General features: G+C 43.6%; 2 protein-coding genes and 1 long non-coding RNA gene across 18 annotated transcripts in view; 2 read left to right on the plus strand and 1 right to left on the minus strand.

Annotated features, from left to right (window-relative positions):
- The window catches only part of MNT (MAX network transcriptional repressor), a 110096-nt gene extending 99783 nt beyond the window's left edge, over positions 1-10313 (plus strand). For all 10 annotated transcript variants that reach the window (XM_064523050.1, XM_064523047.1, XM_064523045.1 and 7 more), the window contains 2 exons: positions 6280-6472; positions 8848-10313. In XM_064523050.1, coding sequence (XP_064379120.1) covers positions 6280-6472; positions 8848-9563 — 909 coding nt within the window. In that variant the 3' untranslated portion in view covers positions 9564-10313. The remainder of the gene's footprint in view (positions 1-6279; positions 6473-8847) is intronic.
- A 13784-nt stretch (positions 10314-24097) lies between these two features.
- Positions 24098-27360, minus strand: part of SGSM2 (small G protein signaling modulator 2) — a 79163-nt gene continuing 75900 nt past the window's right edge. For all 7 annotated transcript variants that reach the window (XM_026106581.2, XM_026106591.2, XM_026106599.2 and 4 more), the window contains one exon: positions 24098-27105. In XM_026106581.2, coding sequence (XP_025962366.2) covers positions 27017-27105 — 89 coding nt within the window. In that variant the 3' untranslated portion in view covers positions 24098-27016. The remainder of the gene's footprint in view (positions 27106-27360) is intronic.
- The window catches only part of LOC135330302 (uncharacterized), a 7382-nt gene continuing 4806 nt past the window's right edge, over positions 24785-27360 (plus strand). Inside the window, exons 1-3 of the long non-coding RNA XR_010392242.1 lie at positions 24785-24899; positions 26011-26118; positions 27333-27360. The exon at positions 27333-27360 is cut by the window's right edge and continues 148 nt beyond it. This is a non-coding gene — a long non-coding RNA (uncharacterized LOC135330302). The remainder of the gene's footprint in view (positions 24900-26010; positions 26119-27332) is intronic.

Genomic DNA, 27360 nt, shown 5'->3' on the forward strand with positions numbered 1-27360 from the left:
AGGAGAATACAAGGCTGCATTTGTTACAGTGACACAGTGAGTGCTAACCTTGGGTTCCTGCTTATTACCACAATTGTCCTTGAGCATGTATTATCTCTGTAAGTGCTGGTCCTGGCTCTCTGGGGGAAGGGGCTGCTACAGATCAGAAATGCATCTACTGATGATCTGGTGAGGCTGGGTGCTTGTTAAGCTGCTTGGTATGTGGCAGGAATTATTTGCTAATTTAGTAGAATTACAGGTTTGGGGATTTTTTTGTCTTTTAATTATATAGTGTTTCAGATTCAACTTACCTCGGAGGGAGGTGCTCCAGCTGTCACCGTTCCATGTGCCAATAACAATTGAAAAGACCCATTTTGGTGAGCCTTCTGGCCTACTCGTTAGCTTCCCATCCTGACAGACAAAGCCATTGGGTTTAAATTCTGCTCAGAATTTGTCACCTTTCAGTGCAGTCATTCCTAAAGTGACGACTTGCAGAAGTTTCTGGGGGACTCCAAACCTGTCTTCTGCTAGGAGAATGAAGCAGAACCATAGTGAGAAGATCTGGGGATTTAACACATTGAAAGGAAAAGCAAGTGTTACTGGGCAAAATCACTGCTTGCTTCAGGGAGAATCAGCAGAAGTCTAGCTGTCGGTTACATATTACACAGGGCTGAAGATCTTCATGGATCTCCTCCCACGTTGCCTTTAATTTAGAAGCCGCATGGAGACAGGAATGTGCTCGAGTGATCTTAGCAAGGCCTGGGTGAGAGGGCTCCAGAGCTGCAGCCTCAGGGATGGCGATGCCAGCCTGCCTGCTTCAGTTGTTTCAATTTGCTCCCACCGCATAATGAGAAAGAGACTGATAATCTAATTCCCTCCCTGCCTAGGAGTCATTAGGTGATGTTGGAAAGGAGGATGCAGTGCTAACGTTGTCATTATTAGTTATACCTGGGAGCTCCGCAGTGCAAGCATTCCTTCGCGCGTTTCAGTCCGTACACCAACTTTATACGTGCTGTAGGAGAGAGAGCCACGCCAGGGAGGCAGTGATATTTGGGGAGCAGTGTTACAAACTCAGTCAAATGGGACATCATCTGAGTGAGAACGTGAGCTAAGACTGAGGAAAGTGCTGCGTGCAAAGCATGTCCCTGCTGCTGGGCAGGGAGCTCCTAACGGAGCCGTGCGAAAGCAAGACAGCGCAAAAGAAAGACGCATCTTTTGGAGAGGGAATTGCTAGAACCAGGGTTTGAATCTTGAGGCCTAGGTCAAACTTGGGGAATGTGTATCCTTCCCGGTCTTGGCATACAGCTTAATCTTCATCCCAACTATGAGCGCCTTATCAGTGTCTTAGCCTTTGCTGTTCCTGACAGTTTTCAGTAGGAGTGGCAGCCAGGGCAAGTGGGACAGATAGCAGTTAAAAACCTGCAGCTGTCCCAGATACACATGCCTCTGGCTTAATGACATTTCAAACCTTGAAAGAGAGGTGTTCAGGCGTTTGTATGAATTTCTTTATTGAAATTTCATTCTTAACTATTTATTTCATTTTACGTAGTTTCAGGGTCCCCTCTCTGCCCTTCTTGGTTCTAGCCTTAGGTACTAATTTTGTTGAAGATCTAACAGGTTTGGATTTGGTGAAATGAGCATGTGTGTGGTTGCTTCTTATTTTAAAAATAAATGTAATTACTGTGACTTTTCTGTATAGAGTAGGATCCATTATGATACTTTTGCTGTTATAAGAAATTCCTGTCTCTAACAAAAATATACTGGGGACTAAGGTGTGTCTCTAAGGAAGTTTTGTGTTTGAGGGTATATAGGCGAGCAAAGTTCGAATGACTAATGTTTGGCTGTCTCTGTGGCCTTCCCTATTGAGTGAGTGGAAAATCTGACACCTGGCACGGGCAGGATGACCTGGAAACGGTGACTGTAGACAGGCGGGTGGCAGGTGGTCTGTCCACAGGGTTGTAGGTGAGGCTGCTCAGAGAGGAGCAGGGGAAGGCATTTATTTACCTCTCTTCCGTACCAGCCCCTTAGTGCCCTGTACGGGAGGAAACTGGAGGGCAGGAGGGTCCCTGCTCTGTGTCCCCTCTTCTGCCTTCCCTCACGTGCCGTGTGAGTCCTGTTGGTGAGAAGGCTGCGCTCTGCCCATCCCTTGGGGACCCCCAAGTGCACGTTAGAGCGGGGCCTTTTGCCCCAGCGCAGGCTGTCTGGGCAAGGCGGATGGTGAAAACGGCAACGCTTCCGGCTAGAGGTGACTGCCTTTCGCTGCCCAGAGGCCGGCTGCTCCGGGAAGGTGTGTTCCTGCTTCCCAGGCTCATCCTGAAAGGCAGCGCACGCGAGCAGCTCCCAGGGTCTGGGAGGGGACCGCACCGTGTGCGGCTGGCTGGGGTGGTGCTTGTGAAGAGCAGGGCAGTGCTGGGAGGGGAGGTGCTGGAGGGGAGGAGAGCTCTCCTTAATTTCACCGGGTGCATTATTAGGCCAAGCAGTCGATCAGCCAGGAGATCTGCTTTTCCACAGCGAGCCACGATGAATTGCATCCTGGAATTGTTTGGAAAGACTACCCATGCCGGCAGAGAGACTGCAGCCCATCTGCTGCTCACAGCCTCCGCGGCAGCCTCCCCTTGGAGAGCACCGGCCTGCGTGAGCACCCCGGCGTCACGGGGGCTGTTTGCACGAGCCCCGGGAGGAATGTGGAGTTGCAGCGAGTGGCCGTTGGGAGCTGGCAGCCGGTCAAGACGTTTCCCGGCAGAAGGAGGGCTCAGGCTGCTGACACGTGTAGCCCTGCTCAGAGGCAGGAGGGAGGCCGGGCCGGGAAGGGCTGGGCTTGGAGCAATGCCACTCAGACAGGCCCGTTTCCAAAAGGCAGTCCCAAAGCATGTGTAGAAGGAGGGGATTACTCAGCGGCAATGTGAGCTCCCTGACCCCAGCCGCTAGGAGACTTGTAGTAGTGTTTGCTAAGGGCTTGCTTTCCTTTTCTGTAATTAAAAGTTTGTAGCTAATTACAAGCCCAGGCAGCTACCCTGTCCATATCTGGTCTGTCATGCTTTCTTCTGTTGCTTGAAATTTCACAGCAGGGAAGGAAATCAAATCGACTTTAATATGCTTGAGATGCACAAGATGCGGGTCCTGAAGCTGCATAGAGTTCTTTCTTGTTCTTCTTGGAAAGCTGTATTACTGTATTCTCTCCTTTAATTATAGTTCCTTGTGAATAATTGAATGGAGAATGCATTTGGAGAGAAATTCTGCAGAGAGGGGAAGGGTTTGTGCCTGTCTGTGGTGATTTTGGTCTCAGGCTTTCTCTTGTTAGCTTCTTTCTTGATTACATACTAAAGGGGAAGACATTCAAACAGGTTTTCTTCTAGGATATTTTAAAGCTGAGCACAGGAGAACATACCTTCCTCAGTAGCCTTAGCTTTCCCCTCAGTCCCCTTCCCAGCCCACATCTGTTCAACTGCAAAAAAATTGAGGCACAGATGCAGTATTACTGTGTTGTCTAAGTCAGACAAAATGTTTCAACCACACAGTGGAATAACGCTCTTTAAAACAAGCATATAGATTTCAACTGTGGCATGTATGGATCTAAAAGCAGTCTCCAGATTAGAAGTCAGCACTGTAACAGAGTCAGGAGTCTCTGACCCCTCTTATCTGCATCTCCTGTACTGAAAGAACTTCCCTGTTGCATACACCCTATCATGTCAAAAACTCCTCTCACCGCTGTAGACTACAGGTCTGCTGGAGTTTTCCAGTATAAAACGTTGGTATTGAGGAGCTGGCTTATCCTCTGCTGCCTTACAACTTAAAAGACAGTGACAGGGACAGAATTGGCCCTTTGAGTGCAAATAGTACATTTAGAAAAGCTTTTAACTGGACTAAAGGAATTTTCTCCATTTACACACCTCAAATGATTGTGTCCTACTAATATTCAGTTTGGTCATGTTTGGGAAAAATACTTCTTTTTTTGTTATTAGCAGGACAAGCTTACGTTGTTTTTAATTTTGCTTTTATATAAGAAGAAAGCGGGAGCTATGTTAGTCATTGTGTTGGAATATGCTAAATTAATGGCCTCGTCAAACAAGCTTTAAGGTTACTTGCAGGTAACTTTTGAGATAAAAGAATGACAGAACCCTTAAAATGAAATGCATGAAGTCACATTCTGATGGCAGTTGTTCCAGAGTACTTGAGAGCAGAACTAAAGAGCACATGTTCAGAAGAGTAGGACTCTGATCCTCTACCACTCTGATAAGTGTAAGGTTTGCTTTTAAATTCAGTGCGTGCCAGTAATGGGTGAAAAAGAGAACCCATGCAGGCCCTGTGGAGGTCTGTATAGCTGGTATTTTCAAAAGTGTGTATGTGATTTAGATTCCTAATGGCCAAACTCACTTTAGAAAATGGACAGGATATGCATGATTTTGCAGATTTTACTCATTTTGTCTCTCTTATGCTCATAGTAAGTACTGACCTGGGCTGGAAGAAACGTTCTTTATTATTATTCTATGTTTCACAGCTGGCTTGAAATCTCATACAACTTTTGTGAAGATCAGCTATTGTTTCCTGCACTGTTTCTTTCTGTAGCTCAATAATTGGCCCCTATCAGATCTATTTTCTCTATGTTCCCCATTAATAGTACTAGGTAGTGATACCCTGTTTGTTGCACCGTTGTGTATTATGCTGACTGACAAAGCATCTTTTCCCTTCTCTGCTGATTAATGTGTCCGGGTTCCAGCGCTCTGTGGTTGGGCATTAGCAGAAAAGGAGAACATATGCTATTCTTCCTCATTTGACTGCAGTATTTCCCCTGTGATGCAGGATATCGTTGGCACTTAGCCATCTCTTTTACTTTAGGAGCTCTTGGTGTGGTGTGTGTTGTTCAGAAACTAATTAGTACTTGCGCTTTTTCTTTCCTTCTGACTGTGTAGAAGTTCCCTCTCGCTTTGTGATTTATGGGCTGACCAGCCTGAGGTTAAGGAAATACAACCTATGGTTTTGTGCAGACCTGCTTGGGATTCTGTGCCAAAATCTTGTCTCTCTTCCCCCAACTATTATCAGTTGGTTTACTAAAAGGTACTATCTATTCCTGCAGACCTTGTCTTTGAAATACATGCATACATTTGTGGTTTTATCATCCTGCATAAAAGCAGTTTTCCACACAGTATTTCTGTCTCAGTGCAAGGATGTGGGGCATTTTTTTTACCTTTTTCAAGCCATGGTCACCAGTTCACTTGCTCTGCAGCAGCACTGTTCTCTGTGTAGATGCTCCCCTTCCTTTAAAGATGCTTGGTGATAGATATATGTAGTTAGAAACACAATAACCACATCATCTGAATGACTGAGAGTTATCTCATGTTCTCTCACTTGGAGTTTCAGAGGGAACTGCACCCATTTCACCTCCTTTGCATCTTCCCATCAGTCTGCTATAAACCTTAATCCTCTTTACATATTTTATAAGATAGGTGAGGTGAGGCTGATACTGGGAACCGAGTAGTGACCTCTGTCACTCTAAATTGATGTTGAAGTACAACAAGGAGCTCCCTTGGACTGAAACAGAACAGAGGAGTGAACAGAGAGACCAGGTTTATGTTGCTGTCTCTCCAGCAAATACCTGTCTGGGACCTTGGACAGTCTCCTTCGTTGTTCCAGAAGTGCTCTGTATTCATGATTGTTGATGTCCTTACGAGAAGCTCTTTCATGACAGCGTTTGCACACATGTACAGTCAGTGTGTTTTGCATTTAGCTTAGGAAGTCAGCAGGGTGGAAGTGCTGTGCTGGAAAGGTTCCAACTTTCACATTCTGAAGGAATCATATTCATAATTCATTGTTCTTGGTTCTTAATTTTTGAGTTTTGTTGGCGAGGTTAGCGGGAAAAAGGAAAAAATGCAGAAAGAAGGTAGTGGGTCATGCTATTAATTTCTGTCCTTAGAATGGCAGAACTACTTTTTTCAGAGAAAAAGTTTTACAGCTTTTCCTAGAGTTCCAGGCTTTAAATTGATTGAGTGGAATTGATTCTACTCACACTTGACTTGGTTAAGCCTTTCAGTTTTGCAGACTTGCCTTTATTCTGGGCTCATCAGCATTTCTACAGAAGGCAGAAAGTGACTGGCCAAAGTAACCCTTTAGGTTTTCACGGCCCACCCTTGTCCTTTCACTTTCTGTCTGAATTTGAAAGGCATAATTATGTCTGAACATGTTTTACAGCAGCATAACTGGTAAGAAAAGGAAACCAACCATGGGTTTGTAAGTGACCAGGTCAGTGTAGATTATACTTGTCTTTGCTCTCCTTATATATTTTTTTCTTCCTTCCATCTCTAGACTTTAAAGAGAAAGGAAAAAGAATATGAACATGAAATGGAGCGGCTAGCAAGAGAGAAGATTGCTACCCAGCAACGGTTGGCAGAATTGAAGAATGAGCTGAGCCAGTGGATGGACATCTTGGAAATTGACAGAATTATTCGACAGACAGTTCAGCCAGAGGATGACCAAGCATCTACCTCGACAGCATCAGGTACCCTCAGTTTTTCTGTTCTTGTTGTAATCGTCACTGTACATCACAGACACAGTTATCTCATGGTAGCATGAGTGGGGGAGTCTTCATTTAGCACCATTAAAACGTTTTTTGCTTAATAACAGAACCTAAAAACAGATAAATTTCATTCAGTTAAAAAAAATCTGTATTAGTCTGGTCCACACTAGTTAAAAATACTCTTCCTAAAACGTTTCAACAGTATCAGTAATACCACTTTCACCAGTGGGTACCTACCTCAGTAGTACACAGTGACAGTATGCACTATTATTGCAACAGACTTGTTTTGTAGCAAAGCAGAAAATACCATCTTTTCAGTGATTCTGGAGGATTCAGATATGATTTTGGATGAGCTGAATTGTTCCAAGTTGCAGAAGGACAGCATGTGCGGGTAAGCCCTGCTGTCCGGTTTTAAGTTATATTAAAGTGCACTAGGTATTTCAAGCATCTCCTGGAAGAAATTGGAGATGGCCTTAAATGGGACTTTATTCATGTGCATGATCAGGTAGGTAATCTTAAAAAGCTGAACTTTGAGAATATCTGTCAAACCTGTGTTTAGAAGTTGAAATCAGAATCAGACTTGAAACTAATGACAGAGCTAGACAAGCTCTAGTACTCAGTTTTTAAAATCACTCTCTGACTGAGATTCCTCAAGTCCCAGGTGCCCAAATTCACCTTCTTAGGTCTGATTTTCCAAATGCAGAGTGCTTCTAGAAGTCTACAAATGGATTGGGGGGGTGAGGGTTAGGGGCAGCATTTCTAGAAATCAGGCTGAAGGTTTCCTGAAGGTTTCCGAATTAGAAAACACTTGAAAATCTTCTGCTTAATCACTGATGTTGGCCTAATAATATATATCCACCTGTGTAAAGCACAGTGAGAATCATGCATGGAGAATGTTACATAGATACGAAGCGCTGTTTTGCACATTCAGTCTGCTGATACAGCTGTTGAAACATGAAACTAGTTTCCCTCTTACACATATATGCATCACTGCTCGTTAGAACCGATCAGTATATAAGCATCTTGATGTATTTGTGCATGGAGTTAGGAGGGTGTTCAGCCATGTAAAGAAAGAATTGGTACAGAACGGGTCACGAGAGCATTTGAACAGCTTAATGAGGCTTCACATTGTATGAAAAGGGTTCACAGTGAAGATTAAATGATACTAATGAAGGAAATCATTTTCATGCATGCTTTTCCCAATAAGAAGTTTTTGTGAGATACTACGGTGTTTGCTTTTCACCTTACCAGCGATCAGCAGCAGAAAAAATAGGCAGTCCATGGATGTGCAGTGCTTTGCTTTCCAGAGATTGGAAGGATATAGCAGTTTGTAACCATTTGCAACAGTTCCTCCAAACAGGAACAGAATTTGCTCTTGACACTCCAGGCAGGTGGTAAAGCAAGTTCCAGAAAGGGAAAACCTGAGCGTCCTGTTTCCATTCAGCTTCTTGTATTGCGCTTGTCACCTTTGAACATGCTCACGAACAGACTCTGGGTTTAGGCCGGTGGAAGTTAAGAGTAGGAGCGCTTTGTAAATAGGAGTGTCAGCCATTCAGCTCTCCAGCTGGCATCTCCTGAAAATGATCACTTCAAGCTACTGCTAAACACAGGGCTTGCAAAAGGGAAGCATCTTCCTTCATTTTCCTGTTGCTTCCTTGTCTTCTAAGGTTTTTAATCTCTGCTGCTTGGCTGGCTTTAGAGCAGGCACCACAACGTGCCCCGCTCATAATCCCAGTCTCGTTAGGGTTGGCATATTGCTGCCTTGCCTCATTAGTTTGAAGACTGGACAGAGCTCCCTTATTCCAGAACCAGACCGAGGAACTTGCTGCCATGTTCCCCCATCACGGTTTCCTTCCTGCTCTGGGAGCAGAAGGGGTAGTGCCAATTGATAGAATAACTTGACAGGAAAAGAAATCCCATTCCTCTTTATGCAAGGAGCACTCCTCAGCCCAGATGGAGTTCAGTCCTTAGATGAGAGCCAGGTGCTGTCAGTGTCCTTCTGCTCAGGTTCAGTGGCCTTGCACTTTTCAGTGCTCCCTCTGCTTCAGGGCCTGCTTTGCTTCCCTGGCCTGCCGGATGAGATCTCGCAGCCTTTTATAGGCAGTCGTCTCTAGCTGGGGCTCACAGCTAATCCGGCCTGCCAGGCTCCAGGTTATTGTCCCACAATCAGGGAAGCCAAGGGCATGCCGCTCCACTGGGGCTTGGTGGAGCCTGCCGTGCTGTGCTGCCCTCCCTTGGCTCAGTAACTCCTGCTGTCACCTGTTTCTTCTCCGCTGCCCTTCAGATGAGGCTGGTTAGTCCAGTTCATGCTCTGCTTTCTTTTTTATGGGAGTTTCTTCCTTTCATTTTTTTTCCAGAGGGTGAAGACAACATTGATGAAGACATGGAAGATGACAGGCCAGTGAACTCATTACCAAAACTAACCCAGCGCCAGCACCCAGAGCTGCTGAAAGCCGTCCCTTCAAACGCTACTTCACATCACCCAGCAGTTTTGCCTCAGCACCTATCTATACAGCAGAAACAAACCCCAGCCCACGCACAGCCTCCCATCCAGCCACAAGCACTGGTCCAGCCGCAGGCGATTGTCCCAGCACAGACTCATATCGTGGCGGCTTCAACAGTGCAATCGACTGTTATTGCCCACACCGCCACTACCCATGCTTCGGTCATTCAGACTGTCAACCACGTGATTCAGGGTCCACAGACCAAGCACATTGCTCACATTGCACCTTCCACGTCCAGCCCTGTGCAACTCACCACTGCTGCTCAGCCTATTGGCCACATCACTGTGCACCCAGCAACCATCAATCACATGGCTCACCTCGGCCAGCAGTTACCCATCTATCCGCAGCCCGTGGCCGTCAGCCAGCCGGTCGTGAGCCACATTGCTCACACGATTTCTCACCAGCAAGTGAATGGAACCACAAGTCTTGGCCAGCAAGCAGTGATGGCCAAACCTGCTGTAGGAACCCAAGTTGTCCATCATCCACAGTTAGTTGGGCAAACAGTCCTAAATCCGGTAACTATGGTAACCATGCCATCATTCCCAGTGAGCACACTGAAGCTGGCCTAGAGAGGATAGTGCGACGGCAAAGTCTTTTGTGGGAACCTTTCCTAAACTCCATACATTCCAACCACGTCCGATTCCAAGGGAGAGAAGTGCAGAAAACTGAGAATGGCGAGACACATGGGTTGGGGCCTACTGGGGCTATCCTCAGCCGCTCGGTAACCAACCTGCTAGTGATGATGAGAAACGGGGCCTCTCTGCACTTGAATTTTGCTAATCAGAGAAAACTTTAAAGACAGTTGTTCATGGTGATTTTTTTTCCTTTTATGTGTAATCAGTGAAATATGGATATGATGTTATTAAGACTTTAATTTTCCCCTTTCATGTGTTGCTTCTTTGTAGAATAAAAATTGCTGATCTCTTTATTGAGACATTGCGTAGAATGGAAAAAAATCATAGAAGTCTATATTTATATATATGTGTGTATGTGTGTGTATATATATGTATATACATATATATATAAATATAACATTTGAAGAAGGCCTTTGGTAAGGTTGATTATTTTGCAGGATTATTAGACAAAATTCATTTTTGGAGGAGGAAGACAGAGTGTCCTCTCTAAACGAGAAACTTTAAGATAGACGGTTTGGTGGACCAGGGTACATTTACAGTGACAAAAAAAGGTAAACCATGTTAAAGGTATTTCCCTTCAATACATAACATTTCAAAAAAACATCTAAAATCACTGTGACTTGTTATGGCATTTTAAGGAAATTCTGTCCTGTCTAATAAAAGGAAAAAGAATACACAACTGGACTTCATTTGTTGCAGTTTCATAAGTGACTTGATATTTATAGCTATGTCAAAAGATACATGTTTTTTATTATTTTAATGGTTGACAATTGTTTGGTGGGATTTGGGGTTGTGTTTTTGTTTTGGTTTGATTTGGTTTTGCTAACTCAATAACTGATTTTGCAGAATTCTGTTTATAGCACTCCCAGTTTTAGGATTCTTCATGCCAGTCCCAAATTCCCAGGTTTTTGTTTTTGTTTTGACAGGGGCAGTTATTTTGAACTAGCAACTTGCAGTATATTTATCGGGTCTGAGAACGGAACCTGGGACGACAAGCTCAACAGAAATTAAGTTGATCTGCTGAAGGGGTTTTTGCTTTGTTCCTTAACTGACCGTGTTTTAGTGTGGAATAGTTGGTGGATTAGAAAAAGGATAAATGTGCATGTGATATGCTCCAAAGTGCAAGCCGTTTTGACAGCCTTTTTTCTTTGGGCGGGGGGGGGAAAGCAAATCTAGTTTTGTATAGGATAACGGTATATTGCATGAGATCAGTGTAACTAGCCTGACAGTTTGTCTTACGGGCTCCAGTGAAATGTACACCAAAGAACAGCCCCACGTACTAATTAACTGTCCTGTTCCATCTTTTCTGATAGTTAGGTCAGATCTGCAGTTAATGGCAAACTCCCACTGAGTTACGAGATGAGGGATATTATTTGTCTCTGCTGGTACTTGCCAGCCTGTCTGGGAGGTTGCTTAGAACATGTTTCGTATTAATGATCTCTTACGTTCCTTGCACCATTTTGTTTGTAGTTCTGCTATTAATGATTTCTTTTTCATCTTCCTTTTTCAAAAACTGCAGTCCTAATGCAGGCAAAATTCTTGCTGTAGCCAGTGGACATTTTCCTTGAGTCAGGATAAGAGGATGGTCCCTGCTAGCATCTGAGCAGTTACAGTTTGGAAATGACACCAGTTTGGAGGAGGAGGTAAGATGGGGTTGAGCAGTCATGGGACCACCTTTGCTGTGCTAGCTGTCTAAATCTAGTTTTTGGTTGAAATCTTCTATGGGAAAACCTAATCTGTAGTCTATGTGTGTCCAGAACGCCTTCTGACTCCAGCAGGATTTTTGCCTCATTATGGACTGCTGTAAACAGTGGCATAAGTTTAATTAAAAAAACTTGCCAGTTTTAGACTGTCCAGACTGTGGTTGGAACTGTGCTGGAGGCAGGAATTACTACAAAAAGAGATCAAGTATGATTTTGCCTTCTGAGTAGTCATGGCTAAGAATTACATTAAATCAATGTCTATAAAGGCCCGGGTTGCTCCATAGTTAACACTTTTTTTCTTATATTCATGTTAGTCCAGGAAGCTCTTGCCCATGTTGCACAGTTTCTACAGCAGAATGGGCAAATCTTTAAGGGAGTTATTTCTTATCTGTAAACCATGTTTATATAGATTGTTCTTTCTCACTTCTAGAGCATTGTTAACATTACAAGGGAAAACAGAATCACCAGAGTTTTATCGTCTCTTTTGTACATTCAGGTGCTTTCTCAAGGAGGTTGTTTTTTGTGTGTGCAAGTGGGAGTCTTTGACTAATATTACTGGACGTCAGCATTAGATATCAGGACAGTTGTTCTTCAGAAACTCTTGAAAGCGCTATTTGCAACAGGGTGATCTGCCTTCTTAGGAGAAACTGCATGGCTTTGTTTCCTGTAGCTGTGTTAGACAGGAAGAAGCAACAGCCTTCTACCTTTCTCCTTAGCTGTTCCAACTCACAGATCCCTACAAAATAACAATACCAAGGCAGGAAGCCTCATTTCTAGCCAACAACGTCTAGGCTTGCCACAAGAGAAAAAGCCCAGGTGAGCACAACAGCGAGTGATAGTACATAGTTGGTGAGGAGCACCGGGGAGCGGCATGTTGGAGCACCCCCATAGCCTCTGCGGGTGTTGACAGGGAGTTACAGCATGTGCAAGTTTATCCTGCTCTTTTCACATGTGGTTTTGCATGTCAGTTTACTTTCTTTTGGCCCCAGCTTAACTCCTTTGGCTTATTATCTTAATATAGCTGATAACTAGCAGTGACACAGAGATATGGTTATTCCTAAAACATGCGGAGTACCCTGTCCGTTTTCCACAGTAAAATATATAAGAGGTCAAGAGAAGAGTTTCCATTTGATTTGGTGCAGGTTTTCTTGTGGATTTTTTACTGGCCTTTACTGTATGGACATGTGATCCTGCTGACCTCTTAATCTTCTACTGCTTTATTTATGGTTTATTTAAAGGTAAAACAGTGTCAGTAGTAGTACTCATGGAGAAGTCCTCTTTCTTTGCTACTTTATCTCCCCTTTGAAGCTGGGTAATTTAGTTATGTCTGAACCGCTTCATCAATGTTGCGCTTCATCTGAGGAAAGGCTTATCCCATTTGGCCAGCCCGTAAACTGGTCTAAATGTCCCGGATCATCCTTGTTCTCACCTGCGTTCTCCATGGTAACCAGAAACATTTCTTTGTTTTTGTTTGTTTGTTTTTTAAAATCAGCAAATTTTCTTCTGTTGTGTGGGGAGAAGAACAAACCACAACTCCCCTTTTCTCACCTGTCATTCCTCCCAGAAACTTCAGATTTACTCTAATGCTCTTAGAAATCATGTTCAGTACTGTATAACAAGGGGCACTTTAGAAATGTCTCTCTTCCTTTGATATATGTGTTTTCCCTATGGAGAAAGCTATATATAAATATATATATATATATGTACACTTTGGGATTCAGAAGATCTAATTTGTCCCAAAAAATCAATAAATACAAAGTTTACAAGAAATCTCTTCTGTTGTTGAATAATATTAGTTGTGGGTAACCATGCCACAGAAAAAGTAGGAAATGGGTTTTCTGTGTAGTAATTTGGGAAGACTGCTGTCCTGTCAAGCCTGATTCAGAGCCTGTGTAAGTCAGTGGAAATGCTTCCACTGATTCAGCAGGCTTCAGATCAGTCATCTACAATGCTGTTTCCTGACTTTGCAGCCTGTACACTGGCCATGGGACATGCAACACTACAGGTAGCGTAGAACATGCTCAGAGGCTTGATGTGTACTTAAATTTTTTGTCAACATAGTCGTGTTTGTTATAATTGCAAAAACACACCAACAGATCTACATGAACAGAAACCCTAGGATGACAGCAGTTATATGAAGAAATATTCTTTTGCTTTCATAGCTTATTCCGTTTGGGGAACTGGATTGCACTATCCTAGCAGAAGAACTGTTTTGCTTGTATAACCTGTACCTACACTAGGGAGTTTCCCCAAGAACCTCTACGGCTATGGACCAACCACCTAACCCTGTAAGTGTAGATGAGCTCCAGGGCTGGCTACTAAGAAAGAGCAATCTGAAGGTCAGTCATTTCCAGTTCTTTTTTTTTTTAAAGCTAATTTCTAATTTTCACCTGCCAAATAAATAAATTTCCTCTAAATGCAAACAAATAGGAATAAAATGAAATTGTTATTTTAAAATTATCCTGAAAAGAATTCTTACAGTTTACACTTTAGACTGGGGATATATTCCTGACCTCATTGATATAAATGAGACAGAACCTCCTTAGTTTAGTTTAGGAAGTTAAACTAACTATCCAAACAACAGAATTTTCTACCATTCTCTGCAGTTGCTCATACTTGAATCAGATCCAAAACATTGTGGGTCAGACCTCCTTGTGCGTGTGTTTGTGCATGTATGTGGTCGATGGCATTCTGTGTATGCTTTGCTCTCTTACAGTGAAAGTCTAAAGCAAGATGTAAGACTTTAGTGAATTAGCCCTGTTATTTCTAAAATTCTCTTCTCAGTGTTGTGAATTAACTAACATTTACATCAGCTGCAGACAAACATGGCTTCTTGCTGTTAAAGGACTTGCTGTGGTCCTAGGTAGACCTGCTGTTGTTTTTTTGTAATCCTCGGATTGCTCAGGATTTTTAAAACTGATCAAAGCAAAACAAGTGAGGAGGCCAGGGGAAAGGGAAAGGTTTAAAAAAGACAAATCAAGTCTAGCAAAGTTATTTTAATAATTTTGACATGGTATCAGGCAAACAGACAGTAGGAATTTTTAAACTCCTAGTTCACTAGGTATTTTTAAAAAGCATACTCAGTATTATACCTCCATCCTAATGCAGGCTGAAGGATTGTTGTGGCTGCAAAAAACATTCCAGTTTTGCAGAATATCACAATTGGCTCAGTTCTACCACTATTGCTTGAGAAGCACTCACTCATATTAGAGAGCCTGGTGGAAGTCAAGGCATTGCGCATATCTACTTGACACAAGCATGGGTGGTAGAATGAGACCACACGTAGAAAAGCTTTTCTCGGTTCATGCATTCAGAGCTTCTGAGATGAGCTCATACACTCGGCTGTCTCTCAGCTGTTGAGGGCCGTATCTTGAAGTCTTGACTCATACCTTTCTCAGGCAAAACTTACATTGATCTCAGGAAAGACTGAGAAGAGACTTCAAGATTTAGGGGATCATGTTGCAATTGATGGCATGGAGCAGGCTGCTGTGACCAGTAAAGCTGGGCTCCTCAAGAGCTCAGTCTGTACACTTGAGCGGTGTCACTTGCACTGTTGGGGCTGTAGCCCTTAATACACTTCAGACTGGAGTATGATGAGTGCAATTTTTTACAGGCATTCAAGTTTTCAAAGTTTAAAAGGTTTTGCAAGCTGCATCGATCTGTAAAACAAAGATAAATCATTTTTATATGAGGCTAAACCAGATCATTGCTTTTAACCTTCCTTTCAAACAAGACAGTTTTTCTGCTGGCATTTGATTTGAAAGAGAGAGAAAAGCAAAGACACTTAGCAATTGCCAGTGCATGGGGCATGTTCGTTTCTCCCAGCCTCCGTATTAAATGGATTAGGTGGATGCGAAAGATAGTTTTAACCAAAAATGTGTCTTGTACATTTTGCTGTACTAAAACAAAGATAATCATTAATAATAATTACATGCTTTTATGAAGATTACCCACAGAGAAGGTATCACATATTTTATTTGTGATTCGTGTTCAAGAATGATATACCCCTGAAGTGATTAAGGTGTGAGGGGTTTGGTTCTGGGAGTGAGAAAATAATCTGCATTAGGAGAAGGCTCTCTCACTTTTCTGTGGTCAGCAGAGGTATGCAAGAATATCCCCTTTGCGCAATCTTTGGCTGTTTAATTTCCCTGTAAAACAGAGAGCTGATAAGCAACACAATAAGCCCAAGAAGGGAACGGGACAGCTCCAATAAGAAGGGCTTTCTCAGGCCCATATTATCAACTGAGTCAGTGTCACTGTTGTTTACAGGCTGTTCCTTTAAACTCTTCCCAGTGTGCATGTACAGAACAGCCCTGCGGGATAGGGAACCTGTGTTTTGCCAGTTTGCACCCCATCCTTTACTTTGAAATTCCCATTGTGTGGGATTTTGACGTATCCAAAGGGAGCAAAGTAGAGGCCTTTTAACCGTAACAAGGAGATACCTCCAGAGCTGTAATAGTTGAAGCATAAGCTGAATGCTTCTACTGACTTCAAATCACAAGGTTGGGGACAGCACTGGCAATATAGCTACATGCTCCATATGTGCACGTGTGAGTGTGTCTGCAGTTCCTGAAGGAGGATACGAGGATGGGTGTTTGTGCATGCCCGCGTAATGTGTGTGCCTGTGTAAGGATAAAACAGCAGGACCCAACCAGAACCTCAGATCTAAACACCTTTCACCTTTGGGAAAAATCAGATCTGAAGCCAAAATGTTCTGGTCAGGCCTCTTTTTAAGCGTGTGTGTGTGTGTGTGTGTGTGTGTGTATCTCTGTGTTCTGGTTAAATGCTGGATGTCCAATGAAAGTATAGTTCAGGTATTAAATTCTCTGTGGTAAGACTTTGGTGATGAAGGAAGCTGAACAAAACCACACACAGCTGGTGGAACCTGAAGGCCTCCATGTTATTAATCTGTCCTGAAATGCAAAAGTTGAAGAGCCTTACTTCTTCCTTGAAGGGAAATAGTGGCTAGGAAGAAAACTGAGCTCTTCCAGAGCAGTGCTAGATTTACGTTTAGTTTGTTTGTTACTTGGGTTGATTTGGGAGCAATCACAGTGTAAGGTAAAATGGAGAAAATCAGTAGTAAATAATTATGGTTATTTGGGGTTCAATTCTGCATCGTTCAGATTCATGGGAATGTGACCACTGTCTTCAGTGGAAGCAGGATCAGGCCCAAAAAAGCAGGAAAAGATGAATTTCATTTTGTTTTCTTTACCTGCTATAGAGCTTGACAGATGTGATGTTCCCTCTGCAGTGGCTTCTGCTCTTTTAAAATTGTACACAATTTATCCAGGTAGGAAATGAACCAACAACAAATTCGTATTTAGTTTAATATTGTGCTAGAAAGATAGTAGGTCCAAAGATTAGACAGCCTGTTGCATTCTGGCGTTGGACTACTTGTCTTTTATCCTTTTTTTTTAATTAAAAGTGGCCTTCTGTAACAAAAGAATAAAAGAAACAAAAAAAACATAAAATGCCTTTGAGTGGTTTAGATGGAGGTGAGACTCTATTGCTGCTTTTGTCAATATTGGTGTGATTGTCTGTATGCACGCCTGTTTATATACGTATAGAAATTCAAGCAAAGACTTTATTGTGTCTCCGATTTTTGTATGTAGCCTGTGTCTCTTTTGGACTGATTTGCATCCTGAGTGAATTTTTGCATTTAAAAAAAGCGTGAAAATTGTTTTGGGTTGGGGCTGGGTGGGGACAAGGGGCATTTGAAGACGTCACTTGTGCGATTTCGGGAGGGAGGGCCTGGGGAGAAGACTTAAATTTGCCTGGTGTGAAGATGCATTTGATGTTTGTTTGGTCCCCCCCTTGCTTTCTGTGATGTGTATTGAAAAACATATTGAATAAAGGTAAACATTTCTTAGCTAGGTGTAGAGGCAGCCTGATCTCCCAAGGTGTCTAAATACCTCCTCCAAATCCATCAGAGATTGGGATTTTTTTCTGTCTCTCAAGGACTTGGGATCAGACCTTAAGGCCCAGATTCATCAATCCATTTCTGCTTATCTGAGCAACAAATGTTTAGTCCCAATGAGTTTTAGGCACTTGCTTAAACTTAATTATGCTTCTGACTTTGCTGAGCTGGGACCTGAATGCCTTAATTCTCTTGGAAATGGAAGTGGAGGTGCCTAGGTGCTTAACACCATTTAGGTGAGGCTCTTAGGACTTGCATGTATTTTTTCTTGAGTAAACCGTTGTTCATTTAAACTTTATTTTTATTCTAAAAGACATTGAAATTCTAAAAAGAAAAATCTAATACTTCAGACCTATTTTCCCTCTCTTGTTACCAGTTAAAACAGATTAAAATACAACACTACTTTTAGATTTTTTTCTTCTTTAGCCAAAATACCAGCTGTTAAGAACAGACATTCAGAGTTAAGGAAGAGATTGTCTTTTACAAATACTTTATGTTTAGAGTTATTTCTCATGAATGGCATCTTTCTCTTCCTGTTATATAGTGTTTAAAAATAATTCAAAACTTGAATTATCAAAATACCAGCATAAACACGGCAGCAGAGAAGTGCAGCCTTGGAGAACGTTATGTTTGGATGTTTCCTTGTGATGTTGTAAATCCATTGGTGCTTCCCTTAATTCTAATTTAAGGGTTCTGCTGCAGAAGAAAAAAATTGCAGACCCATTCTTAATTATTTGTCCTGTTGTTCTGCATTGCTAGTGTAGTGTGAAGGTGCTTTAATGCTTGGAATTTATATGTATACCTACCATAGGATGCCATTTGCTCCCGTAGAGGTATTACATGGTTCTGCTGTAAATCAGAATGAGGTCCACTAGTTTGACCCATTTCTTTATGCTGAGAAAATGGACTTGAGTTTTGAAGGAGTGTTTTGGCAGAGCACAGAGCAATCCATTTCTCCCCAGCATGACAGACGCTGTCCTGTGAGCCTCTGCTTCCAGGGATACGTCCAAAACTCCCTTCCATTCCCTGCTTCGGTATTGTGATTTTTACCTGTCTGACTTGTAGTTGCTTCCTTCTGTGTGTTTTATTTTTCTTGTTCTGAAAGGCCACAGACTGTCAGTTCTGTCTATAAGGCTGCATAATATAGTGCTATTCAAAACAAAAAGTTGAAAATACACTGCCCAGGCCTGATTCTGCCAGGTGCGGTCACTGATGGGGCATCTTGCATGAGGAAAGATTTCAGGAATTGGGTCTATATGCTTTCAGATCAGTAAAACTAATATGAATGCCTTACAGATATGCCTTAAGAATCTGATCCAACAGAGAGTTTCTTCGCAGAGTAAGAAATAAAGTATTAATTGAGTTCACTGAACTATTTCTTTGTTTACAGTTAAGCACAAGCTTCGGTGTTTTGCTAGAGGAGGACTTGTGGTAGGAGTGGAATACCATCCCATGCCTACTCTGATGACTTTTTAAAAGTCATCCCTCCCACTTCTGTCATAAATGTAAGCAGCCTTGTGGCTAAAAGTATTTACCTTTATCGTCTCTGAGATCTTTTAGGAATGTTTCAATGAAGGTGTTGATTGTAAGTGCAAAGTTACTTCCAATGCTTGCCACTGATTCAAAGCCCTGGAAACCTAATTGCCTCCTATTGCACATCACAGGAAAGCCAACAAATCAGAACACAATCACACTGGGCAAATGCAGTCTTTGTTTACAGTGAGGACTTGTCACTGTGCTATCAATTTATTGAAATATGAAATAATGAAAAACATAGACTGTAAAGATTTTTATGTGTTTGGATACATCTGCTATGTGAAAAAACAACTAATTTTGTACATATTGTATTTTTACTATTCAGCTGTATTATACTAGCTCTTCATGCTCCAGAATTTAGGTATCCAACATGAATAATATCCATGTAATAAGCACTTGCCTGAAATAAATATAAAACTGAAATAAACATGCACTGAAATCTGAAACAGGATTCTGCATTTTCATCCTTGTGCTTTGCATGCAGATATTTCACTTTATTTATAGTTTTCCAATTATAAGGACAATGCTGTGACCATAGCTTGCTCTCTAAATATGCATTATTGATCAGTAAGTCTGGAACTGCTCACGAGAGTAAATGCTGTAACTGCCTTAATGTATTTCAGCGTCAAGCTTTGCAATAGCCCTCTAAGGAGGGGAAAGCGAGCATTCTTTCCAAATTCCAGAATTTATCAAAACTGAGGAAACAGGCATTACTTGAACATTCATCAGCAAAGCATCTTTAATTTATTGGCCTTCTTTAGGGAAGATTAAGATGTAGTGCCCATAGAAAGTGCAAACGTAGGCGTTCTGCTGTTGATTTCCGTACCACTGGGAGAGCTGTGCAAGGTGCCTTTGCTCTGTTGGCTTCGAGTTGGATGCTGATAATCCAAATAAGTTCTTTTTTTTGGTTCACAGTTCACATCCCCAGATTCCCTTGTTATCATTATTCATCTTTGTTTAGGCAGGGGACTACGACTCAGTCATTAAAATACCTGTGTCTGGTAGGAGCTGCACTTCTAAACTGGGGTTTTATGCTAGCAGTAGACCTAGGGCACCTGCTGACCGATGGACTGTGCTTAGCCTGTGAAGGATTTTGGTTTCTTTGTGGGCAAAGCCCCAGAAAGGGCTCCAGATGTGCCCCTCGGCCAGTAAGCCTTGTCCCAGGGGAGCACGCTAACTGTTGTCAGAAACCGAGACCACTTCTCATCAGGAATTTGAGGGACAGTTGTCTAACAAGGATTAACAGGTGAGCCTTCTCTTCATGCTGTGTGCCTGTTATTAAAGTTTACCTCATTCTTCCTATTTGTACAAGGATTATGAACCGTAACCAAACCTCCTCTCCGCCTCAGCCAGGAAGAAGCAGGCCAGAGCCTTGCTAGCAAACTGCAGTACTTGCCAGCAGTGTTTCTGTTGTGGGATGCTGCGGTGACAGTCTGAGACGGACCAGCTAGGTCCTTTAATAGTCTTTGATGTTCCTTAGCGTAATACTGTGACCGTTCATGTCAGCTGAGGATTCCTGCCTCAAGCCCGCTGTAACTTTCACTCCCTGCAGCCAAAAGGCCCGTGCAGTCGAAGGGCAGCTGCTGGGCCTGCCTGGCGCTGGTGTGATGGGACCGTTGGCCTTTCCTAGCCAGGCCCAGCACAGAGCCTGCAGACGTTCCTCTGAGGTGGGTCTGCTCCCCGGAGAGGCCCCTGCAGGGTCCGTGCCTAGAAGGTAAGCAATCGGAAGTACGCTCTGGCTAAACCTTCTTCATCTAACTCGGATTTGAATGCTCTCTCCTACAGATTGCAAACTTGGATGTCTCGAGATTTCAGAAAACCTGCTTCCTGGTTTTCGCCTGCGTGGACTCAGACTCGGGTAAGCCAGCGCACAGGCCGTGCCCTGTGAGCGCTCGGTGCTCCTGCACGTGGCCGTGCACGGCGCGGCGCGAGGCGAGCAGACGTGCGCCTGCCCCTCCGTGTGCGCGTGGAGGCAGGTGGACACACAGCGTTTGGCTTGTTGCTCGCACGGTGCCTCACAGAGGTGCTGCAGCCTTTTTCCTGCCCGGTCACAGCCGCACCTCGCGTTAGCCCGTGGTTTGGAGCCCAGGGAGAGGAGGAGAGGTGTCAGCACAGGAGGGACGCTGCAGCGGGACCCCTGTCCCCAAGGAAGGCTCCCCAGGACCGGTCCCTGCTTTAAACCATGGGCTCTGTCCCCAGAGCTGGTCGTGTCAAAGGGTCTTGGGTCAGACAGGGAGGTTTTTGCACAATACTGCTGCAAGCACATATGGCCCCGTCTGTCTCACTCTGGTGATGCAAAACAGGAAATGAAATCCACTGCGGAAGCACTGGGGTGTGGACAGCTCTGCCGTAGCAAGACACCAAGGCAGAGGAGTCCAAGAACTGCTCTCAGCTTTGTCTAAACAGTAATTGTCTAAACAGCATTTCTTGCACAGTCCTTCGCTGGAGATTTGGGACCATCTGTAGGGTCCAGCCAGCTGGGGAGGGCAGCTGGGCCGAAAGCAGGGCACTGTGTGCCGTACGTGGACCTGTTCCCTGCGAGGGGCTCGTGGCGGGGGCGGTGCGGGTGGCAGCCCAGGCCTTGCCACCAAGAAAGGCAACCGGGCTATTAACTGAGTGCAGAGCCTGGGGATTCAAGGCCAGGCTCACAGCTACTCCATGCCTGAACACTGGCGTGGGCAAAGTCTCGCATCAGATGGGCTGTTTTGGGTCGCTCACGCATGTGTGTGAATGTATTTATGGTGTGACCCACCACTGCAGGAACAGTTGTCTGCTGGGGCTAGAAGTAAGCTGGGAGGAGGGTCAGCCGACATCCGTAACGCTCATTGCCAATGTTTGTGTGTCCAGAGCTGTTAGGACACAATTCATCACTGCTTGCGTTGGCTTCCTTTGTGCTGCAGGTCAGGCAGCATCTAGGCTCCCTTCTCCACCTGTGCCGTGAAGGACGTGCGCCCCATCGAAACACTTCTGCAGTGCAACTACTACCTGGCGTCTCCCCAGGCCGCTCCTACATCTCCGCCCAATGCCATGCAGAAAGGCTGAAGCTGGGGCTTTGGTCCCGACCAGCTGGAGCGTGTGATGGAGCAGGAATTCTCACGGGGTTTCAGCCCAGCCCACTGGGATTTGCTGTCCTTGGATGCTGGTGAGTAGTTCAGACTGCCTAAGCTTTTAGGTAAGACTGGATTTGGTGGGTGCCTTGCCCCAGCCTGTGTCTAGAGTAACACTGAGGCATAGCCTCGTTTTCCATCCACACCTGCGACCGTGAATCTGCAGGTCCAGGTATTGCCTTTTGAATGTTTAACAGGATCCAGGGTATTGGCAGCTTTCTTGCATGGGCCTCCACTGCCACCCTCCAGTCCCTGCCTACGGGCTTCTGAGACACTGTTAATTATGCCCCCTTTGATTTCCAAACTACCCACAAAGCCTTTTTTGCTGAAACATTGTTACACTATTCTCAGCCTGCCTTGTCAGCCCCAGGAGATGCTTACACTGGATTTGGTTAATTAGATGCTATTAAGTAGTCAAGATAGTCCGGTAATTTGCTCTCATTGGTATGGAAATGACCTGTCCTCTCTTTTATCTACACTCTTGACATGTAAGATACTGTTCATCAGGGTATTTATAATCTGGTCTCTAGTCAAAATTTACACTAGATCCAAAGACAATATGCTCCAAAAAGGGAAAACATGTCTTTATAGGCAGAAAGGTCAAACGCACTCAGACTTGAACTCGTGCTAGCTCCAGTGATTGCTCAGCTTTACGGGCTGATGCTGCCTCTGTTACACCTGGGCAGATACCAGGTTTTGTTAAACCTGTGCCTTTTTAAGTTGAAGAACACTGAGGGATTGCATTGCCAAGTTGCATGACATCTGGCTAGAGGTGCCTTGGAAGGGAACTTTCTGCTCGTCCCTCACATTGGAGGCTGCCAGCAACAATAAGCTGGTACAGGCTTTGCAAACATGCGTGAATGGATTAAGGGGACAGACATAGGCTGAGACATACAAAGCATATTTCAGTGTTACTGTTGTGCAGAGGGAAGTACAACATGACCTTTAAGTTATAGGGTGGCTTGGTCTCTAGACAGAAGCAAAAAAAAAAGATTTTTTATATATATATACACACACACACACACACACACACACACACACATATAAAAAAAACCCTAAAACATAACAGTATTGTAGGTCTCCAGGTCCAGTAACTTTTTACAAGCATCACTGCATTGCTGCAAGTGTTGTTATATTTAAGCATGCAGCCCCCCCCAAAAAAAACTACCATCAAAAAAAAAAAAAAAACCAAAACAAAACAGAACAAAATTCCCTTATGTTGAAAACAGCGTTGCTAAGGTACAGTTGTCCTAGAAATATTTTGGTTGTTAGTATGGACGGAGGTCCTGTAGCCAAGAAATCCAATCTGTAATTCTATGTGTAGCACCCGTGGCCCCCCCCCCCCCTTCCCCCAAGAACCCACTCTGCACGCAGGCAGATGACACAGTGGCGCTGGAAGAGCATTTGAGCCAATGTGTCACCCGTTAGTTACACTTCAGAAAGGGCTTGGCCCCTTTTCTGAGGATAAATACATGATTAACAGCTACACTAGTCACCAGTGACCACTGTGGGATGGCTGCAGGCACCTCAGTAGAGATTTTTTACTTGATGATTTTTACAGAATCAACGTAATTGGAAAAGCGTTCCAGCAGTCTTCTTGGGACCCACCGCTAAATGGAGCTTGCCACCGAAAGCGTGAACAAGGCTGGCCTAAAAACATGGAAACGCGACCTTGGCAAAAACTGCCCGCAGCGGACAAACGAGCAGGTGAGCAGGCAACTTTTGAAAGAGGGAACTGAAGCAGGAGGAAAATTTTTAAGCTCCTTCAAGGGGGGGATTGTGTGCGATGGAGGAGGCGCTATCTTGGAAGCCCAACAGCTCTGCTAGCTTTAATGCTAGCTGCAGCACGATCAGGCCTAAAACTGTAGGATGAAACTTTTAACGCTTGTCTTAGGCCTCCTGCTGCTCCCACTCGGTCCCCCGGCTGAACCGGCAGCAGGCTCAGCGTGTGTGACAGCAGGCGCTCTTAGACACGCACTGCGTATAATTTAAATATATGCTTCAAATCATCCAAGGGACCTTTACGGTCTATTTGGTGATGACCTACTTACTTACTTTAAAAATACTGCTTAGTACAATAGCCCATGTATGTTAGTCATAGCAACTTTAATTACGTATCGCACTCTCTTCCCAGCCAGCCCTGTCCTTAGGGCCCCTCTTCTGCCTCTGAAATTAGCTTAGGGGAAAGAAATATGTTCCACAGAATGCCTTGACAATATTTATTCATATGTTACATTTAAACATAAATAACTGAGCAATAAATAGTCTGTTCCTGACAAAAATAAATAAGGCAATACACAATATTCATAAAATACAATTAGACAGAATGTTATCTTAACAAATACAACAGTTTGCAGAGGTTTGGGTTTTTTTAACAGAGTAGAGTTGTATAGTACATTCCCAACGTACCAAAGAAAAATAGTGCGGCTTTATTTTTTACATCACTTCCTCAGGCTCTGTGAGTTGGAGGGTTTTCTTGCTCTTGTGATTTTTTTTTTTTTAAATACTATTTCACCTTTCAAGTGAACAAACGGATACACAAACTGAAGCGCTTTTGAGACCTTTCAGCAACCATGCACTGGCCTATAAAAGCTGGACACCCGCACGCACACACACACACACACACACACGCACACACACAGAGCTATAAATACTAACCAGTTCAGGCTGTCAGCACGCCTGCAGTACAGCTTCTTCGCTCTTAATCCCGAGCACACCCAAGCTATTGGACATTGCGTTGGAGGGGGGATAGAGTTTAGTGTAACTTTTTTTCCTTCTGTAACTCCCACTGTTTTTATTTTAGCACTAAGCTATGCGCAGAAAGGGGGTTTCCTTCCAAGCAGCGTCCTACACACCACCTTTTACAGAACGACGTGGGCTCATCTGTTCTCACTTTCGGCTCATGACCGTGATGTTCGTGAGTCCAGAGCACAAAAGACTCAGTCTGACGGCACCGGGCTACAGCAGTGCTGTACGTGGGGATGTGCGCCTACGGCGAGGAGCTGAGGTACGGGCTTTAGGACCAGCACCCCAATGAAACCTGACAGTGTGCAAAGGAAGACAGAGCTTGGTTTATTTTTTTATTTTTTTTACCCACCCCCCTCAAATTTTAAGAGAGAAATTAAAGGGCCTGACTATTAAGCTGAAAAGCACTTTATTCTTTTTCCCTTTCAGACTATTATTTACCCATTTTAGTTTACTGCAATCGTAATGAAAGATCTACGCATAGCTGGGCTTTCTAGGACCAAATCTTCCTTTTGCTTGTGCAAGTAACGTTCATCTTAAGCGCCCAAAGGCAGCACACACCTCGTGCAAAGAGCAAGAGAGTCAGCTTGCTACCTTTGTAATAACAAGAGTGGAGTTACTAAAGCAAATACAGCCTATGAGTATTTCAATCTTCAAACAGAATAATTTGATTTCCTACGCCCCCTTTTAGGTAAAAATCTGACTTCCTAAGTTCACTATGTGAACTTAAAAAACATTCAGCGTTGACTTGACTGTTTTCACTACTAAGTTCAATGGGAACACAGCACTGAAGGATTAAAAAAAGAAACAAAAAAATTCTGATTTAAACTCATTTTTTTCACTTTCTTCTTTTTTTTAGTCACTAAGGTTCTAACAGCAGCTATTGTAAAGTGCTTAAACTAAGAAGTCCCTATGTTTCTAGAGGCACAGGCCACATGAGTATCTATGAAATCTGTGGATAAACCGATCAGCAAAAAGACGGGTCATTACGTGCCCCTCCCAATACAGAGATACAATCTCACTTAGTTTCTTTTCCTGGGTACATGTTGTTTCTAAGAGTATATGTGATAATTTTATACAGTGTGATGAAGTACTAGCATAGCAGTAGACATGTTTAAAGCTCCAGGGCAAAGCTCTAGCTACTTCAAGTCACCTTTGCTCTTCAGCGAGGACAGGGTAAAACTTACACCGCTACTTGAAGCGTGTGGCCCACCAGGAAAACAAAGATCTCCATGAGGTGGGTGGACGGCTGTACAAAATAGCATCGCGTTACAGCAAAATGGCTCGGATCCTATGCAACAGTTTAAACCACTTAGTCTGACAAGTGCCAATACCTACTTGAGAATTAATGACAGCCTCGATTCTGTCCTCAGGCTGCCGAGAGGAGTCCTTACAGAAAGGACACCAGATCCCCGCTGTCCTGAAGACCTGCAGAGAGGGAAGGAGGTGGCCAGCAGTGTACAATGACCAAACGGGAGGAGGTAAGGCTCTGCACTGTCTGGTCTGTAACGGGGCACTGAGCTTCCTGGGACTCTCTGGAGAGGCAGAGCTTGGGAGCTGATAACATGAGCAAGGAACCAGTTTCTGTGTGCTAAACCTGTGTTAGCCTCAACTGTTTTAGGCAGAGCTTGTCATCTGGGAATACATGCAGGATAATTTTGCAAAGTAAAATGAAGGCATGACTGTGGCCCGTGTAGGCCATAAAGACTCAACAGCATGAACTGGCCAGTGAAGACTGGCTAATGCTTTTAGCCAGTGTTGCCAGGCCATCACTGCTTACGCTAACCATGCTATTCAGTATAAGGCTGTTCTCCCCTTAGTAACCTTATTGACTTTAAGTACTGCTAATTACTGTGGTGAATACAAGGCCCAGTGTTTTAGCAACGGGAGCTGCGTATGCATTCTCTTCCATTTTCAAAGCGTAGCCACTGAGTCCACAAACAAGCTCTTCTAAGGACCCAATTCAATGCTTGCAACACTTGAGTGAGTACTGGATCAGGCCTTAACTCTGTGGAAAGTTTTGACCAAGCACAAAGCGTGCATCCAGGGGATTAAAGGTGCAGTAAGTCAAAATATGAATGTTCCAGTATGTCAAGTCAATATTGCAAACGCGTAAATAGACAGTCTTCTAGATAAAGGGAAACAAGAGAATGCAAAAAGATTTTTGTCTTGAAATACAAAGTGAGTGTAACAAGGACTATCAAACACAAACTTTATCTGGTGAAGGAAAAGTTCTGTTTTTAAAAGTCTATTACAAATCTCTTAAATATTTATTACATTATATGGAAGATGCAATTAAAACAACATTTTGAAGTTACAGTGCAAGAAATGCTCCTTCCCATAGCTCACAACAAGGCCACAATGACAGTCTGCTCATTATCACTTATTTTCAATCAGCGTCTGCACTTTGTAGACAAGGTCTCTTGCTATCCTCAGAATTTCCTGGGCATTATGATGCTCTGCCATTTCTAAAAGACACAAACAAACATTCTTAACTGTCAGCTTATGGAACTTTTCTGCCTTAGCATTAATATTAATGTAGCATTAGCATTATTTAATTAGTGCAACATTAGAAGCCATCCAAAATCATTGCAGGGATATAGGCTTGTAGAATTAAAACAGAATAAGTTAATGAATCCCTTAATGATACAGGTCTATAGGTTTTAGTATCAATATCCAATCCTTTTGGTTTCAGTTCTTATGCTGCAGAAAATCCCAGTGCC

Source organism: Dromaius novaehollandiae, chromosome 19, assembly GCF_036370855.1.
Source record: "Dromaius novaehollandiae isolate bDroNov1 chromosome 19, bDroNov1.hap1, whole genome shotgun sequence".
NCBI classification, from domain to species: domain Eukaryota; kingdom Metazoa; phylum Chordata; class Aves; order Casuariiformes; family Dromaiidae; genus Dromaius; species Dromaius novaehollandiae.